The sequence below is a fragment of the Lutjanus erythropterus genome, chromosome 6 (genome assembly GCF_056507025.1).
Source record: "Lutjanus erythropterus isolate fLutEry1 chromosome 6, fLutEry1.hap2, whole genome shotgun sequence".
NCBI classification, from domain to species: Eukaryota; Metazoa; Chordata; class Actinopteri; order Lutjaniformes; family Lutjanidae; genus Lutjanus; species Lutjanus erythropterus.
The window spans coordinates 7,366,275-7,383,096 of NC_139322.1; the positions used below are offsets into that span (position 1 = coordinate 7,366,275).

At 38.2% G+C, this 16,822-nt stretch overlaps 3 protein-coding genes across 3 annotated transcripts; all 3 read right to left on the minus strand.

Annotated features, from left to right (window-relative positions):
- Positions 1 to 2,645: 2,645 nt before the first annotated feature.
- On the minus strand, positions 2,646 to 5,093 carry LOC146324777 (P2Y purinoceptor 1-like). Its single transcript, XM_084719937.1, has one exon. The coding sequence runs from the start codon at positions 4,689 to 4,691 to the stop codon at positions 3,705 to 3,707; it is 987 nt and encodes a 328-aa protein (XP_084576063.1). The 5' UTR covers positions 4,692 to 5,093; the 3' UTR covers positions 2,646 to 3,704.
- Positions 5,094 to 11,377: 6,284 nt separating this feature from the next.
- Positions 11,378 to 13,215, minus strand: LOC146324778 (P2Y purinoceptor 1-like). Its single transcript, XM_084719938.1, has one exon. The coding sequence runs from the start codon at positions 12,497 to 12,499 to the stop codon at positions 11,537 to 11,539; it is 963 nt and encodes a 320-aa protein (XP_084576064.1). The 5' UTR covers positions 12,500 to 13,215; the 3' UTR covers positions 11,378 to 11,536.
- A 44-nt stretch (positions 13,216 to 13,259) lies between these two features.
- LOC146324779 (P2Y purinoceptor 1-like) lies at positions 13,260 to 16,807 on the minus strand. Its single transcript, XM_084720390.1, has one exon. It carries the CDS (start codon positions 15,623 to 15,625, stop codon positions 14,663 to 14,665), a length of 963 nt encoding a protein of 320 aa, XP_084576516.1. The 5' UTR covers positions 15,626 to 16,807; the 3' UTR covers positions 13,260 to 14,662.
- Positions 16,808 to 16,822: the final 15 nt, after the last annotated feature.

Consider the following 16,822-nt stretch of genomic DNA (forward strand, 5'->3'; position numbering starts at 1 on the left):
AATTAATACCAATACATTATGTAGTAATATTTTATAATTTAAACTTAATGTTAGGCTGTCTGTGTTATGGCTCTTTGAAATTTTCAATTCTGCCACTCCAGTCATGATGTCATAACAGAAACTATAGGGCCAAACTATGATGCTGCCGTCAGTCTGTTGCTGGCCCACATCAGGCCCCCCATCAAAAGCTAGCCTGCAACTTGGCTGCTTTCATTTTTAAAGGTCCAGTAAACCAACAATAAATGTGTGTACTGAGTTTGCCAGACCACAGAAACATGTGTTATTAACCACCCAGCCAGATTTGACTGACTGATTTGACTGATTGATTCAAAGACTTCAAACTTAAACACAGTGACATCTGGCGGTTTGCAGAAGTTATAGCAGCCCTGTAAGACTGGGGCAAAAGCACCAGCACACCTCTCTGACGAGAATAGTTTTAGTCTTATATGTGTGCAATAATGGTCCAAGAATCTTGCATGTTATTAAATCTGTAGGCCTATTTCTGATCAGAAGTGCTGCATTAAATGTGGATGTGATTGCGCAACACGTTACAGCAAAATAGTTCTGCATTTTCCAAAATGCCTTGACACAGTATTTCTCATGACATCAAACATAAATGCACCACTGTGGTTTCATGTCTTTAAATTTAATAGCTGATATTTTTATGTATCATGAGTTGCAATGCGATATGACAGGAGATCAATATTCACTAAATTACCTCTGTAACATTATTACTTCGTATCACAAGGAAATATTCTCATATTTATGAATATGATCTCTCCAATGTTGTCTATGTCACCACATTTGTCAGTTATTCCCCTCTCTTCTTATCCCATAGTGTAGCTGTAAAACTCTCAAACTCAGTGAAGCTCTTTCTGAAGCACCAGTGACGTTTGAAGCTCCGGATGCCATCAGTCACGTGATGTTCTTCATTCATCACAAACTCCGGCACAATGTATTGAAACAGAGCTTCACAAATTATTTTTTTGACTGGGCTCCATGTTTAATAGACTAAATTAAATCCCTTTCTTTAACAACACAATAACACATTGGTGGTCATAAAGAATATGGAAAAATATTCAATCTTATGCACCAACTCAAACATATTATTTGAAACAAACAAACAAAAAGGAATCATTAACGATCTATGGTGAATAATACAAGAATCTCATAACATCTTTCACAACAGTAATTTCTGTCCATCTCCTTATTGCAGCAGTTGCAAACCTCATTAAAATTAATAATTTAAAAGGTCCAGGGTGTAAGATTTAGGGGGGCAGAATATATCAGAAATGGTATATAATATTCATAAGTATGTTTCCGTTATTGTATAATCACCTGAAAATAAGAATTGTTGTGTTTTTGTTACCTTAGAATGAGTTGTTTATATCTACAGAAGACATAGGTCCTCTTCTGCAGAGGCCATCATGTTTCTACAGTAAACAAACCAAACACTGGCTTTAGATACAGCCTTTAGCTTTTTGCAGTCACTGTAGTTCCTCCTAAATGCTTTAAAGCTGGGGATGAAGAGAGCTCTATACAGTTGGCTGCAATCTACAGCCTCACCCACTAGATGGCAGTAAAGCCTACACACTGCTTCTTTAACTGGAAGTCAGATAATTCAAAGTGCACTTTGTTTAACAGAGCAGAAAAGAAGTTGATAACACATTTAAAAAAAAAATAATAACAAAATGAAAGTAATAATGATGATGAATAATGATAGCAAAAAAACACCACATCCATTGTTAAGAATTGGAATAAATCATGTCCTACCCTAAAAAATAAAAACTAAAATTTATTAATACCAACGCTAATTCCAGTTTTGGAGAAATTTTATCTTTGCAATTAAATCATGTTTGTTTTAAAATCCTTTTTTTAATGGAAATCTTGGCCCTTTGAAGTTGTGTCCCAGATTGAAGTTGTATCCCAGATGTTTTTCTATACTATAGGAGCCCTGCATCATTTCTTGGTATAAACAGCCAGAAATACTGCTCAAGCACTGGTAAGCTTTCTGTTTATTTATTTATTTATTTTTGACAAATTCATTCAATAATATTGCTAACAGATGTTAAGGTTATCTTTATTTTCCACTGAGGAAAATTTGTCGTGCAGTGAGGGTTTACATGCCAACACAACCGAGATAATTCTATGTTTCACTTACGTCAACAGTTGGCAGTGGGTTTGGTGGTGACTTCCTGTTTGGTGGTGACTTTCAGTTTTTTGGTTTAGATACATTTAGATGGAGGAAAGACTCATCACACAAAGCCACAAAATCATCCACCACCTGTTCATGATCATTTTCCAGCCTTTGAGGAAGCAAACTAAGCTGTATCTGTTCCTATAGTTGCTGGTTTGAGAGAACACCGTTAACTCTTACACACACTGTGATTTATTTGTTAAAAGGTCTAATATCCAACCAGTCCATCTAAGAATGGGTTTAAAATGGCATATGAGTCTCTTTGCAAGCAGGAATGAGAAAGAAGAGAAAGTCAATGAATAGGAGTTTGAGGACCTTCCAAATGCAGATACAGATGCACCTCAACCATAACATGTCAACTCCATAGCACTTCTAAATGAAAGCTAAATAAGAAGAATGGTTTAAAATTTTTTATTTTGATCAGATCATTCTTAGCAGCTTTAAAAAAAAAAAATTCAGTCAACAGATGGAAAAGAAAAACACATTACATTAAATAAAAGACCACTGGATAAAAGATCACTAGAAAGTTGGCCTGTTACAAGGTTTAATAGCCAAGAGTTTGATCTTTTCATATATATTTTCCAGCATAATTGACCCTTTGCTAAGCCCCACCTCCAAACAGCAACTGTCCAATCATAGCTTAGCAACCGTAACTAGCTGCAGTAATTTTTACCTCCAGACAAACTTGTTAGACACCACTGCATCTGCATTTGTTCTGTGGGGGTTTGAGGAGGAGGATGTGGGCTGATGCAGAATCAGAGTGGGTCAACAATGATGCATCTCTCTCAGGCTCACTATCTCAGGTGTAAACTGAGTTAGCTTAGCTCTCATCCCGGCTCTCTTCCTGTGGCAACTGCAGTCCAGCTTGTCTGACTGGGTGACCCATCTCAAAGTCCACTGCACTAATTCAGTCCCTGTGCTTCCTTTTCCTTATTGAGTGTATTTCTGTCATCTATCATGTAGATATACCTGCTGTATTTCACCATTCGACCAATGTTTGCTGAGCTGTAAGCTAGCTTTAGCCTCAGTCTTTTAGCATTAACATTATACCATGTACATAGTTGTCAGGTAACTTTACATTGACATTTTCTCAGTGTTCTTGTTTTAAAACGTGTCAGATGGAAACATTAAACCGTCAGCTGGAGACAGCCAGTTACACTTCGGTCATTATATTAGCTGACAAAATCCACCGTTGTCATCTTGAAATGAGACGACCTCGCGTTTCAACAATTACTCCCAATTTCAATGCAGTGCAAGAATGGAAAGTTTGGCAGGCTTAACAAAGCGAACTAAGGTGACTTAGTGAAAGATCAACTGAAGAGTAAATATCCAAACCCTCTCAGAATACAGCTGTGCCCCAATTCTCAACAATGAGTGATTCATCAGTCCTAAGCTGCATAGCACAAACATGAAACTAATATAGATGTGGCAATTAATATTAGAAAACAGTTATGAAATAGACAGTACAATGTTTAATATTTTTACTGTTGAACACGTTTTTCTTGTGTTAAACGTCACCTGCAGTTTGTGCCACAGGCACACAGTCCGAGCCTGACAGAAACAGTCGGCTGAACATCCGTCGAACTCGCTGCAGCAGTTGTCTGAGCTGAGCAAGAATATTGTCATTTCCATGGAGGTAAACCAGAGGGTTGAGAGCGCTGTTCAGACTCACAAGGCCACGACTGATCTGTTTACCGATGTAGACTCCATTATACCATGTATGGCAAATCCTTTGTTTGGACAAAACTCTTGTGAAAAGGCTGAGGTTCTTCAATACATGATAGGGGATGTAGCAAACCGAGAAGAGGAGAATCAAGATGAACAACAACTTCAAGCTTCTCTGTTTCAGTACCTTATCAGTTCTTTTCATTGTCCATAGAGTTACAGCCATGTGTCCATAGCAGCCCAGTGTGATGAGGAATGGAAAACAAAATCCACTGACTGTCCATCCAAAGCTGTATTTAAGGTAATCCTCAACAAACAACTTAGAGGTACTATGATAACATTTCTGAGTGTTGTTTCCATATGTTTTGGGGTAGAACATGTCTGGAAGACTTTGAACACTCACCAACAGCCAAACCATGACTGAGATAATCACAGAGTGGGTGACAGTTATTCTTCCCTTCACTCTCAGTGGATGAACAATAGCCAGGTACCTGGACACACTTATACAAGTCAGGAACCCGATGCTGCCGTACAGATTCAGGTTGAAGCAGAGTCTTGTTATCTTGCAGAAAGCAGCTCCAAAGATCCATTGACTCTTCATATGGTAATAAACCACCAAAAATGGGAGTGTGAGCAGGTACAAAATATCAGCAAGTCCGAGGTTGAGGACAAAAACATTGATTATCTTCAGTTTCTTCCAGTTGTGCAGCAGAGATTTCAGTCCACATCCATTGGCCACCAGACCAATGATGAATACTAAGATGTAGACAGGAGGCAGGAATCTGCCTGTAAAGTCAAAGTTGATACGAGGACAGGAGGTTTGATTCATTCTGTCTTCTGACAAGCAGCAAATACTGCAAAGAACATGTACTGAGATGCCCACAGTGTTTCAAGTAACTGATTATAAACTGTTTGTCTTTAAGGTTTGTTTCCTGTTAAACTCACCCTTCTTAGAACCTTATCATTGCGAGATGGAATAGTAGACTTAGATGTGAGCTACCATGGTGTTCAGATCCAAAGATTACATGCACGTACCCACGTCTTCCTCTGAGGGTGTCAAATGCCACTTCATTACATCTGCTGTACCAAGATAATAGATAGAAACAAAGTAAGTGGAGCTGTTTTTGTGCTAACAGGGGCCAGTCTATGTCAAGTTTTTGGTCTTAATAAATAAGTTTTTTTTTGCTGGGTGAGAAAATGACAACTGTGTCCATGGTAGTCATTCTGAATGCTTATACTTGGCTGTAGCTAATGTCATTTTTTGTCCTGTAATATTTTACGTTTGAAGCTTCTCCTGGGGTTTTTGAATGAAGCTTTAAATGTCTCTTATCACATTTTCTGACATCATAATGCTAAAATAAAACAAAATCCTCAATTAACTGAATAAGTGATTGGTTTAAATGGAGCGCTAAGTGCCAAGAGAATGCTGTTAACCTATGAAATATTTTTAGCAGAATCTTTTGTTGGATAAAAACATGACTTAACAACACTCCGGAGTTGTAATAGGAAATGTTTGGATCACATGAAACAATCCTATACAGCCATCACCGAATCCACAAATAGCATAATAGCCTACCAATAATACTGTTGCAGCCTTATTTCTACCCTAAACTGTGCCGAAATACCAGGTGAGTAGACATTTAAAAAAAAACTGTGCAACACTGGAATATTTTAGGTTATGAATCAGCCCCTCCATCAGACTCGTGGCTCTGACGCATATCTAAACCACTGTGGCGGTCATTCTCCTTCTTGAAGCTTCCTGAATCTGTCTTTTGATATTCTTTAAAGGCGTTGGCCTCACCTCAATTTGCTGATAAGATTTCTGTACTAAGTAAGCCAAAAGCCACTATCTGCTGTTGGTTTCAGTTGAGCATTATGTTGCTCGTAACAACCGACACTGCACACAGTGGTGTGACAGTTGCAGTTTAACTGACATTTTTGAATCCATCACTTTGTAAAATCTCTGACCATGTTCGTACTGACAGGCTTCTTTTAGCTGCTTCCCTTGTTGGAGCATTATCTGTATGAACTCTTTTTATTACAGCATGTTTATGATTTTTGATTTTTAGTTTTCCTGCACTGAGTTTACTGCTAATCAAGCTAGCCAATCTGAGGCTAATGTGTTGCCATTGTAATACAACATTCTAATGAACTTTAGATCAGATATTGATCTTTCACTGACGGTACTTTGTTCGTCCCTGACATAACAGACAATATAACTGACTAACTATTCCTTGTTACTCTACTGGGCCATTTTTGGACATGCTAGTGGTGTAACTCTGGTAGTGGATGTTGTGTCGCACTGACTGATATTTTTTCCTTATTGCTATGAGCAGGGTGACATTTTTAGCTGTGACTTAAAAATATCTCAACAACTCTTGAAGAGATTCCTATGACATTTAGTACAGATATCCAGTGAATCTTCTGACTTCAGTGAACTTTTCTCCTAGCGCCAGATTCCTTAACTGTTGCATGCATTGCCATGAAATCTGCAACACGAGCAACAAGTCGGCAAATCCAATCTGTCCAATATTTTGGTTTATAAACAAACACCTGCAAAATTAAAATGAATTAACATATAAAACTAAGATGGTGAACTTGGTGTAAACATTGGGGCCTGCTTGTCATCAGCATTGTCATTGTGAGCATGTTTGCGACTGATGTTCACATTTAGCTCAAAGCACTGCCTCACAGGGCCACTAGTGTGGTATTTATAGTTTTCACGGGACGTCCGTATGGCAATGCACCCCTGGAGGGCAAAAGAACTTGTCTTCCGTTTACAGTGAACACTTTACCAATTTATTAGATTTTAGATTTATGTCATAAGATATTATGTTGACCTAACAAAATGATACTGCCCTGCAACACTGACCACAATGACCATCAAACTAACTAAAGCCCATGACTTAATGTTAGATAGCTAACGTTAATTAATTAGTACTCACCTTTATTTTGATAATGAAGAATTTGATATCCTTCGCCTCCCAAACGGCAGCATTATTGACCCATCCAGATCAAAAATACATATGACTGTCTGTACTTGTGTGCGCTTTCGTCCAGATCAGCAGTGTATGGTGAGGGATTCTCCACAAGATAGATAGAAGCATCGCCAAAGTGGAGCTCTGGCAGGGACTTTAGTGACTCAAATACAGCAGCGGGTGCTGCATATGGATCGCAAGTGCCCAAAACTTTGTTTGTTTTCATATCTTTGTTTTTTTTTTAGTTGACATGTGATCCAAATATTCGTGGCTTGAATCAGAGGGAAATTTTAGCGGCTTGTCCTGCGTCTCTACAGAGAGTCCAGTGTGAGCAGCCATGTTGGCCCGTTGTTTTTGCCCTCCAGGTCACCGTGCATATCACGTGACTGAAAACTATGAATTAGACTGTTAGGGTGGCTCTACACAGTGAAACTTTTATGCACTAAGTTCACAAAAATTAGCCAGCTAGGTTGGCTGTTTGTTTTTTGTTTTTTTTATGTTTTCTGGTTGACCATATGTACGTACATCTGTCTACCCCATTATTGTGAACATGATATCTCAAGAACGCCTTGACAGAATTTCTTGTTCTTGGCACAAATGTTCACTTTGACTCAAGGATGAACTGAGGAGGTCAAAGGTCATGGTCACTGTGATTTCATGTCCAGCCCTGAAATGGAATTTCTTCAAATTTGGCAAAAACATCTACTGACTGAAGGATGGCCTGATGAGAATTTTAAGGTCAAAGGTCACTCACAAAACATGTTTTTGCCGTAACTTAGGAATTCATACGCTCATTATGACAAAATTTCACGCAAATGTCTAACAGGAAAAAATTGTGACCTGATGACAGTTTCTATCCAAAGGGTCAAAGGTCAGATTTCACTGTGACATCATAATGTTCAGGTCTCTGTCAGCCCTCTGAACTCCTCTGTAAAAAATTGTTTTTAAGTGAAGACAGTTTGATTCTCACTGGAAATTACTCACTGGAATCAAACATGTATAATGATAATTTCCATTTTGACAAAAAACACACTTAATGCCTTTTATTAAAGTTCTTCAAAGTCTTAATTACATACATAATATGAGTCTGGACAGATATGCCTCTAACCTGCTACTTGAGTGGCTGGCAGAGACACACAACAGCGAGGTGGCAATTAATTAATTCATAGTAATTCTTGCTGAAGTGAGAAATTCTATTATAATTACATTTGCATCTTTGCATCGTCAGTATTTACTGTCCTGTTACATTATGTTTGTGGTGCATTATTCTTTTAACATTTGTAATCCCCGACATTGACTTTTTTTCCACTGTATGCACACACAGTGAGAGCAGAAGTACAAGTCTTTTACCTCTAACCAAATGCATTTCCACTGTGGTTTTGACACTGAAGTATGAATGTCAACATTTGAGGAACCAAGCAGCCCAGGCACACAATGAGCTTTGAAATGGTTTAATTAGCCACCAGGCTGTTAGATTTCCTCACCCAAGAATTTATCAAAATTATTACTGTTTCTATCAGTGAAATCACTTCAGTTGAAGTGTTTATGCACAACAGTGCTGACGTAGTTTTTTTTACGTCTAAAATGCTTGTTTTCTTTTTAAGTCATATTTTGTGTGTCAGTGGTTAATACTGATGCTTAAATCTGATCTGTTCTTGGAATTTTACCTTTGAATTTCTTTGAATTTGATGATGCAGATGTGATTCAGTCAGGGCATCTCATTTAACAGACATCCTGTCTATTTTTACATCTTCACACTATCAACTTCCTGTTGTGCTAAGTGTTAATGAGCTTCGTCACCACACTACACGGTCCAATCCTCTCAGAGAGAACAGTAACATTTTCAAAACAGTTTTTTTTTTTTTAACAATGTTTATTTTCTTTTAACAACATCGTTATAACACAAGACATACCTTACACAAACTTAATATCAAAAGCATAAATAACAGGCACAGAAAAGAAGTGAGAATAAACAACAACACACAAGTATCACAAGTATCAGATCACCTCAGATCTTTTGCAAATTGAAACACTTAATTCAAAACTACAGTATATACAAACGCTTCATATGATCTGATTCTGTCTGAACCAGTTGAACACTTCTGTGATCAAGCCACAACAATTAAAGCTCTAGTAGGCAACATTGTTTTGGTATAACTGAGAAATAATTTCATAAAAAACCTTCCAGCATATTGTAAATCAGGTGTTCTGAGAGAGAACTAGACTTCTCTATGGTTTTCAGCATTTAGAGAATCTGTCCCGTGACGGTAGACTTAAACCAGTCACAGGTCTTTTAGGACGTGGGGGACTCCTACTAGTGCAGCTGCGAGTGCAAGTTCCTTCGGTGAGACCCTGAATCAATGACGGAGACTATGCAGGAAAAGTCGCTGTAAAACGGCATTAAAATGAAGAAAAATTAGCCTAATGAGCAACATGCTCAACCCAGGCATCAGCTCACTCTGTTACTTCTGAGTTTACCTTCAGTTGTGTTCATTCACGTGTTTCATGGAGCTTTGCTGAATGCCAAGAGGACCAGGCGGAGCTGAGACAGCCAACAGACAGCCGCTCAGAGCCAGGGAGCTCTGCAGTGAAGGGTTGGTGGCAGACTGGCACTTCTGGAGGAAAAGAGACACAAGAGTTGCTGTGATGCCGGCTACTTTACTGGCAGGAGAGGAGCTCCTGCCAGTAAAGGAGGAGGGTGTATGTTTTTTAACACTTTTGGGATTGAAAAGAGGATTCATCTACACTTCTGCTTCAGAGTTCTGCAGCAACAACAAAGAAATCATGGAGCCGCGGACAGGCCAGAGAAGAGCTCAGCGTTTGTATTTGAAACTTTTGAAATGAAAATTTGGATTTATTTTTACTCCTGCCTCTCAGCCACTCTGCAGCAGCGATTCACGAAACAATTACCGACGTGCTGACCAGCCAGATGAGAGCTCAGAGTTTGTTTTTTAAAATTTTGGGATTAAAAAGTGGATTTATCTTCATGTTTGCTTGTAAACCTGGGTGCAGCAGCACCATGGAGGAGCATTTCTATTTTCCTAATGATATAGTCTGGGTTTCTTGTTTTCAGTGAAACTGTTAGAGCAAACGGCACACACAAGACCAGCGCTGCACACTGATGTTTGTCTCCATATTGTAAAACCAGTCAAAAAGTTTTGTGGAGACAAAAAAGAAAGCATGAATTACAAAAAAAAACATTACCATCATCTCTTCACCTAACCAGACGAGGCCGTCATTCACATGCAGAAAATTAAAATACATGTCAAATGTCTCAGGGCAGCATGCAAAACATTGTTTCAAACATGAAATACAGGTACCAAAAGTCTGATGAGTTTACAATCAAGCACGTGAACCTCTGCACACCTGATACTCATGTATGATCAGCTGGTCAGACGTGTGGTGTATTATTCTGTTTTGAAAGGGAAATGTAGAAAAGTATGTCTAGTAATTTGAAAAATATTATAGAGAGCTAGGTTTTACTCACTGTGTGTTATTTGTACCTTTAGCGACTAATCAATCATAAAACATTGCAATAAATGAAGATGAATGAATAGGCAGGAACATTATCCCAGACGGTGCACATAATCACATCAGTTGAAGAGGTGCTTAACAATGGCCCAGAAAATGGCTCTGTCCTATTTATTCATTTTTGTTATTTAAATGTATTTATGTATGGTTCATATTTATTTAAAAAATAGACATCTGTACCACATCTGGTGGTAGGAAAGTAGGGTAAAAGTCAGTGATCATATGTAGTCTCCTCTAACTGTCAACCAGCATATCTGGCACACTAATATAACCCAGTAGGTGGGTGAGGGGCACCATTTTTTTCAGAAGTTTCCTTGTCAGGAAATGAGTCATCTTCTCCATTGCATGTTTACTGATTTCTCAAAGCCACTGTCCCATTTTGCGGTTTGCTTGAGGTGAACACACATTCATGAGAATTAGTTTGTTTCTCGATACAACTAAGGTGGGAGGATATAACCACAAAATAAACATTTTAGGATCAATTGATTATATGTGTTGAAAGCAGCTCTGCTAATTATATATGCAATGAAATATGTTCTTTAATTTAGAAAGACTGCGTCCTTCTTTTGTATAGTGAGAATATTAAAGAAATTTGTGACAAAAAAAGGTGGAAAATTAAGTGGAAAATTAAGTAGAATTAAAATTAAGTAGAAAATAAATTTAAATATGAAATATATATTTATACATTTATAATATGAAATAACCTAAGAAACATACATAAATATTTCTTTAAAATATTTTCAATAAGACAAATATATCCAACATTTTCCCTCTAGGTTTGTAGAAACTTACAGGCAATAATCTTGCTGTTGTGTTGAACTGTGCACCTTATATTATTATTATAGAATTTATTATGAAATCATTTCATGCTGGGACAACCCTTACAACTTTCCAGGATAATGAGGGTTTCTGGTCTACACTTTTGGTGTCACAATCTGGAATTGCTCTTGAGAAATTTATTTTTAGGTAGCATTATGGCTCACATTTTTGTGAAATCTCCCTATCTCTTTGCAATCCCACATGCAGATTTTTCAGAATCGGTTTAATTTTTTTAATATGAGTGTGTTAACAACAACATGGTGACCATGTTCATGAAAACCTTCAACCAGTACAATAAATGTGTCAAAGGAAAAGATGATGCAATACCATTTTTCAATTTCATTCTCTACACAACACCTTCACTGGTGGTCAACGACAGCCGTGTGACGACTTGACGAGCTCGCTGAAGCAGTCGTCCGAGCTGAGCTGCAATATCTTCATTTCCGTGGAGGTAAACCAGAGGATTCAGAGCGCTGTTCAGACACACAAGGCCACGGCTGATCTGCTTACCGATGTAGACTCCATTAAACCATCCATGACACATGTTCTGTTTGTACAGAACTCTTGCCCAGAGGCCGAGGTTCTTCAATACATGATAGGGGATGTAACAAACAGAGAAGAGAAGAATTAAGATGAACAACAACTTCAAGCTTTTCTGTTTCTGTGCCTTGTCAAAGGTATTTGTGTGGCAGAGAACGACAATCACATGTCCATAGCAGCCCAGTGTGATGAGGAACGGGACACAAAACCCAGTTAGTGTCCATCCAAAGCTGTATTTCAGGTAATCCTCGAGGTGGTCTCTGGTGGTGGTATCAAAGCATTGTTCAGACTCGTTTCCATATGTTTTTGTGTAAAACATGTCAGGAAGACTTTGAACACTCACCAACAGCCAAACCATGACTGAGATAATCACAGAGTGGGTGACAGTTATTCTTCCCTTCACTCTCAGTGGATGAACAATGGCCAGGTATCTGTACACACTGATACAAGTCAGGAACCCGATGCTGCCGTACAGATTCAGGTTGAAGAAGAATCTTGTTATCTTGCAGAAAGCAGCTCCAAAGATCCATTTTCTTCCCATAAAGTAGTAAACCACCAAAAATGGGAGTGTGAGCAGGTACAAAATATCAGTAAGTCCAAGGTTGAGCACAAACACGTTGACATTGCCCAGTTTCTTCCAGTTGTGCAGCAGAGACTTCAGTCCCCATCCATTAGCTGCCAGACCAATGATGAATACTAAGATGTAGACAGGAGGCAGGAATCTGCCTGTAAAGTCAAAGCTGATATGAGGACAGGAGGTGTTATTCATTGTCTTTCTGGTCTGTCTTCAGCAGTTTGTACAGTTCGTTCTCTCTGTGACTGTATGTTGTGATAGAAACTGAATTTCAGCCCACATGGTGTAGAGAGGACTTCCTGTGTTCAGTGCCTGCCTTGATTTTAGATACTGCATCTGCTAGTATTCAGGAAATCACACCAGTTGTATGTTTGTTAAGTTTAAAATATAATGTGAAAGTGAATCTATGCTGAGGCCAAGAAACAGTTTATAAAGCAATTACAAGTTTTTACACATTTCCACAAAAGTAGATTTTCTGACTCCTGATGCTGACAGTCCTATGACAAATGGAAACTGAATAAAATTGAGCTCTATTTTAGCATCAGGATACTATCAGTATGTAGATTCTTTTAAGACAAAGAGTTTATTTTAAAGAAATGAATCATAATAGACTTTGTAGTGCAGTTTGTGTATTAGAGGCAAAGCCAAAGTGGAGGATTGGTTTAGTTTTTAGGTTGCAAACAGCACCAAAAAGATCACAAAATGATTATTTTGTCCGATTGGGTTTAAAACCGTAACCTTTACCACATCCTCTACTAACACATTTTTGTGAATTTTCTAAATGGTTTTCTTAAGGCTACACAGCTGTTTAGTCCTCTTCACACTGTGTGTGGAAATGATCTTACTCTCACTATTAAAATTAGCTGTGAGTTCTACTATTATTTTTTTACAATTTGATTTCCCCAAATGTGTAAATGATCACCAATCATGATCATTCAAGAATTTTTTTTCTGGCCACATCTTCCTTGAAGATAAAGGTTCACCACTATCCTTCCAGGTTTCAATAATTTGTTGGACAGTTCTTAACCCAATTTTAGTAGTTTGATCAATCTCCTTAGTTGTTTTTCTTTGTTTCATGGAGGCCAATAATATCTATGTGTGTCTGTCTGTTCAGATTTGACTGAGCTATAATTCTCAGAGGCAGTAAGAGAAACAAATTTCAAGGGTGTGTTTCTCCTGTTTCCTCACAACCCTATGAACTATTGCATACATTTCCATGAAATTTTGGTACAATCATGTTTCTCATACAATTAATCTTTAAGAATCCCCTTAATTTTCCTTCAGAGCCACCAAGAACTTTAATTAACTTTGTACAGTCATGGCGAGTTGTAGTAGCTCAGTGATCTTTGACTTTTCCTCTAGCGCCATCATCTGCTCAAAAATTCAACATGTCCAAAACTTTGGTTTAGATTTATAAATTAATCTTAAATTGTGTACTGGTACGACTTTAACCAGCTCAAAGTAACTAGGGTTGTAATTTAGGAACAAACTCTTTAAAATGTAGGTTGTCTTGTCCCTTTCTGCTTGATTTATCCTTGACTCATGGAAACAATCAGTGAGCTCACCCCAACTCTTCACCTAAAGATGTGTTCCTCTGTTCTGATGATGCTGAAGGCTGTTGCACAGCCTTCAGCATCATCAGTAGATTATTTTGTCCACTAGATGTCAGGATGTCTGAAAACTGAACCACCCTGCAAAGGCAAAGTGTGTGCTGAAGTGCAGAATCATGAAGAAAATATCAATAATTACAAGTAATACTGGTCATTAATTTGGCTTCATTTTTCATATGAAATGTTAACAGCTCATCAGCAAGAGGAAGACACAAACTGTACAGTGATTATTGATGAATGATGAAGTGAAACATCAGAAAAGAAATGTAAACAGGCACAGTAAGTATAAAATGAAGATATAAGACTGTGAACAGTATAATATAAAATATTTAAATCAAAAACACTAAAATCATTCGGAGTAAAAATACAGGACATATGTTAAATATTCAAACATTTTTCAAGAAATGTCATCTGACAACAAACACACAAACACAAAGTGTACAAGTTTAAAGTTGCACTGCTCACACTGCATGACCCAAAATACACACTTTAGGATCAAGGGGTAACTTTACAGCCAACGATTTTTACATTATTTGCAAAATCTGGTACCAAAAAGTCACAATCTCTTTGCATCCGTTTGCAATCTTAAATGCAGATTTGCATATTTTTTTCTGTTTTATTTATTTTAATATTAGCTTTTTTGAGTGTGTTAACATCAACATGACACCATACTGATGAAAATCCTGGCCCAGTACAATAAATATGTCAGAGGAAAAGATGATGCAATACCATTTTTCAATTTCATTCTCTACACAAGACTTTGACTGGTGGTCAACGACAGCTGTGTGACGACTCGACGAGCTCGCTGAAGCAGTCGTCCGAACTGAGCTGCAATATTTTCATTTCCATGGAGGTAAACCAGAGGATTCAGAGCGCTGTTCAGACACACAAGGCCACGACTGATCTGCTTACCGATGTAGATTCCATTAAACCATCCCTGACACATGTTCTGTTTGCGCAGAACTCTTGTCAAAAGGTTTAGGTTCTTCAATACATGATAAGGGATGTAACAAACAGAGAAGAGAAGAATTAAGATGAACAACAACTTCAAACTTCTCTGTTTCAGTACCTTGTCGATGGTATTCGTGCGGCAGAGAACGACAATCACATGTCCATAGCAGCCCAGTGTGATGAGGAACGGGACACAAAATCCAGTTAGTGTCCATCCAAAACTGTATTTCAGGTAATCCTCAACATAGTCTGTGCTGGTGGTATCGTGGCATCTTTCAGTCTCGTTTCCATCTGTTTTTGTGTAAAACATATCTGGAAGACTTTGAACACTCACCAACAGCCAAACCATGACTGAGATAATCACAGAGTGGGTGACAGTTATTCTTCCCTTCACTCTCAGTGGATGAACAATGGCCAGGTATCTGTACACACTGATACAAGTCAGGAACCCGATGCTGCCGTACAGATTCAGGTTGAAGAAGAATCTTGTTATCTTGCAGAAAGTAGCTCCAAAGATCCATTTGCTCTCCATAAAGTGGTAAACCACCAAAAATGGGAGTGTGAGCAGGTACAAAATATCTGTAAGTCCAAGATTGAGCACAAACACGTTGACGTCGCCCAGTTTCTTCCAGTTGTGCAGCAAAGATTTCAGTCCCCATCCATTAGCTGCCAGACCAATGATGAATACTAAGATGTAGACAGGAGGCAGGAATCTGCCTGGAAAGTCTAAGCTGACATGAGGACAGGCGGTTTGATTCATCGTCTTTCTGGTCTGTCTTCAGCAGTTTGTACAGTTGTTCTCTCTGTGACTGTATGTTGTGATAGAAACTGAATTTCAGCCCGCATGGTGTAGAGAGGACTTCCTGTGTTCAGCCCCTGCTCTGAGTTTAGATACTGCATCTGCTAGTATTCAGGAAATCACACCAGTTATATGTTTGTTAAGTTTAAAATATAATGTGAAAGTGAAACTATGCTGAGGCCAAGAAACGGTTTATAAAATAATTACAAGTTTTTACACATTTCCACAAAAGTAGATTTTCTGACTCCTGATGCTGACAGTCCTATGACAAATGGAAACTGAATAAAATTGAGCTCTATTTTAGCATCAGGATACTATCAGTATGTAGAGTTTCCCAAGATAAGGAGTCTATTTTAAAGAAATGAATCATAATTGACTTTAGAGTGCAGTTTGTGTATTAGAGGCGAAGCCAAAGTGGAGGATTGGTTTAGTTTTTATGTTTCCAACAACACCAAAAAGATCTCACAGGTTGATATGTGCCAAGACCAGATGTGCTTCAAAAAAAATCCAAATCCTTTAAAAACAAAAGGTGCACTAAAAGCACAAAAAGACAAAAACTGCATTAAAGGGATAGTTCACCCAAAAATGAAAATTCAGTCATCATTTTCTCACCCTCATGTTGATTTAAGGTCAGTTTTTTTTAGTTTTTCAGCACAAAACACTGCTGGAGTTTCACAGGAAAACTGTGCTGCAGAATCTCCCAAACAATGTAAGTAAGCAGTGACCAGTTTTCAAAAGTAAAAAAAAACAACCGAAATAAAGAAAAGAATCTGTCTCCATGCTGCTCATCTGGTGTAATCCAAGTCTCCTAAAGCCCTGACATGTCACGTGGACTTGAATGACATAATTAACACCATGTTTATATCCTAAACCTTCACTGTAAAACCTTAGCTTGGAGTTATGTGCATGTGCACACTGTCTGAACTGGGTGTGTGTGCCGTGATGATGCCACTGCAAGTGAACAGCATGTCAGGGCTTTAGGAGACTTAGATTACACCAGAAGAGCAGTATGGAGTCAAGAAATGTCATCTGACAACAAGCACACCAACACAAAGTGTGCAGGTTTAAAGGTGGACTGGTCACACTGCATGGCCCAAAATAAACACTTTAGGATCAAGGGGTAACTTTACAGCCAACGATTTTTGCATTATTTGTGAA

What these genes read in the sequence shown, in the direction of transcription:
- LOC146324777 (XM_084719937.1), bottom strand. Translation starts at nt 4,691, where the DNA reads ATGAATCAAACCTCCTGTCCTCGTATCAACTTTGACTTTACAGGCAGA.
- LOC146324778 (XM_084719938.1), bottom strand. Translation starts at nt 12,499, where the DNA reads ATGAATAACACCTCCTGTCCTCATATCAGCTTTGACTTTACAGGCAGA.
- LOC146324779 (XM_084720390.1), bottom strand. Translation starts at nt 15,625, where the DNA reads ATGAATCAAACCGCCTGTCCTCATGTCAGCTTAGACTTTCCAGGCAGA.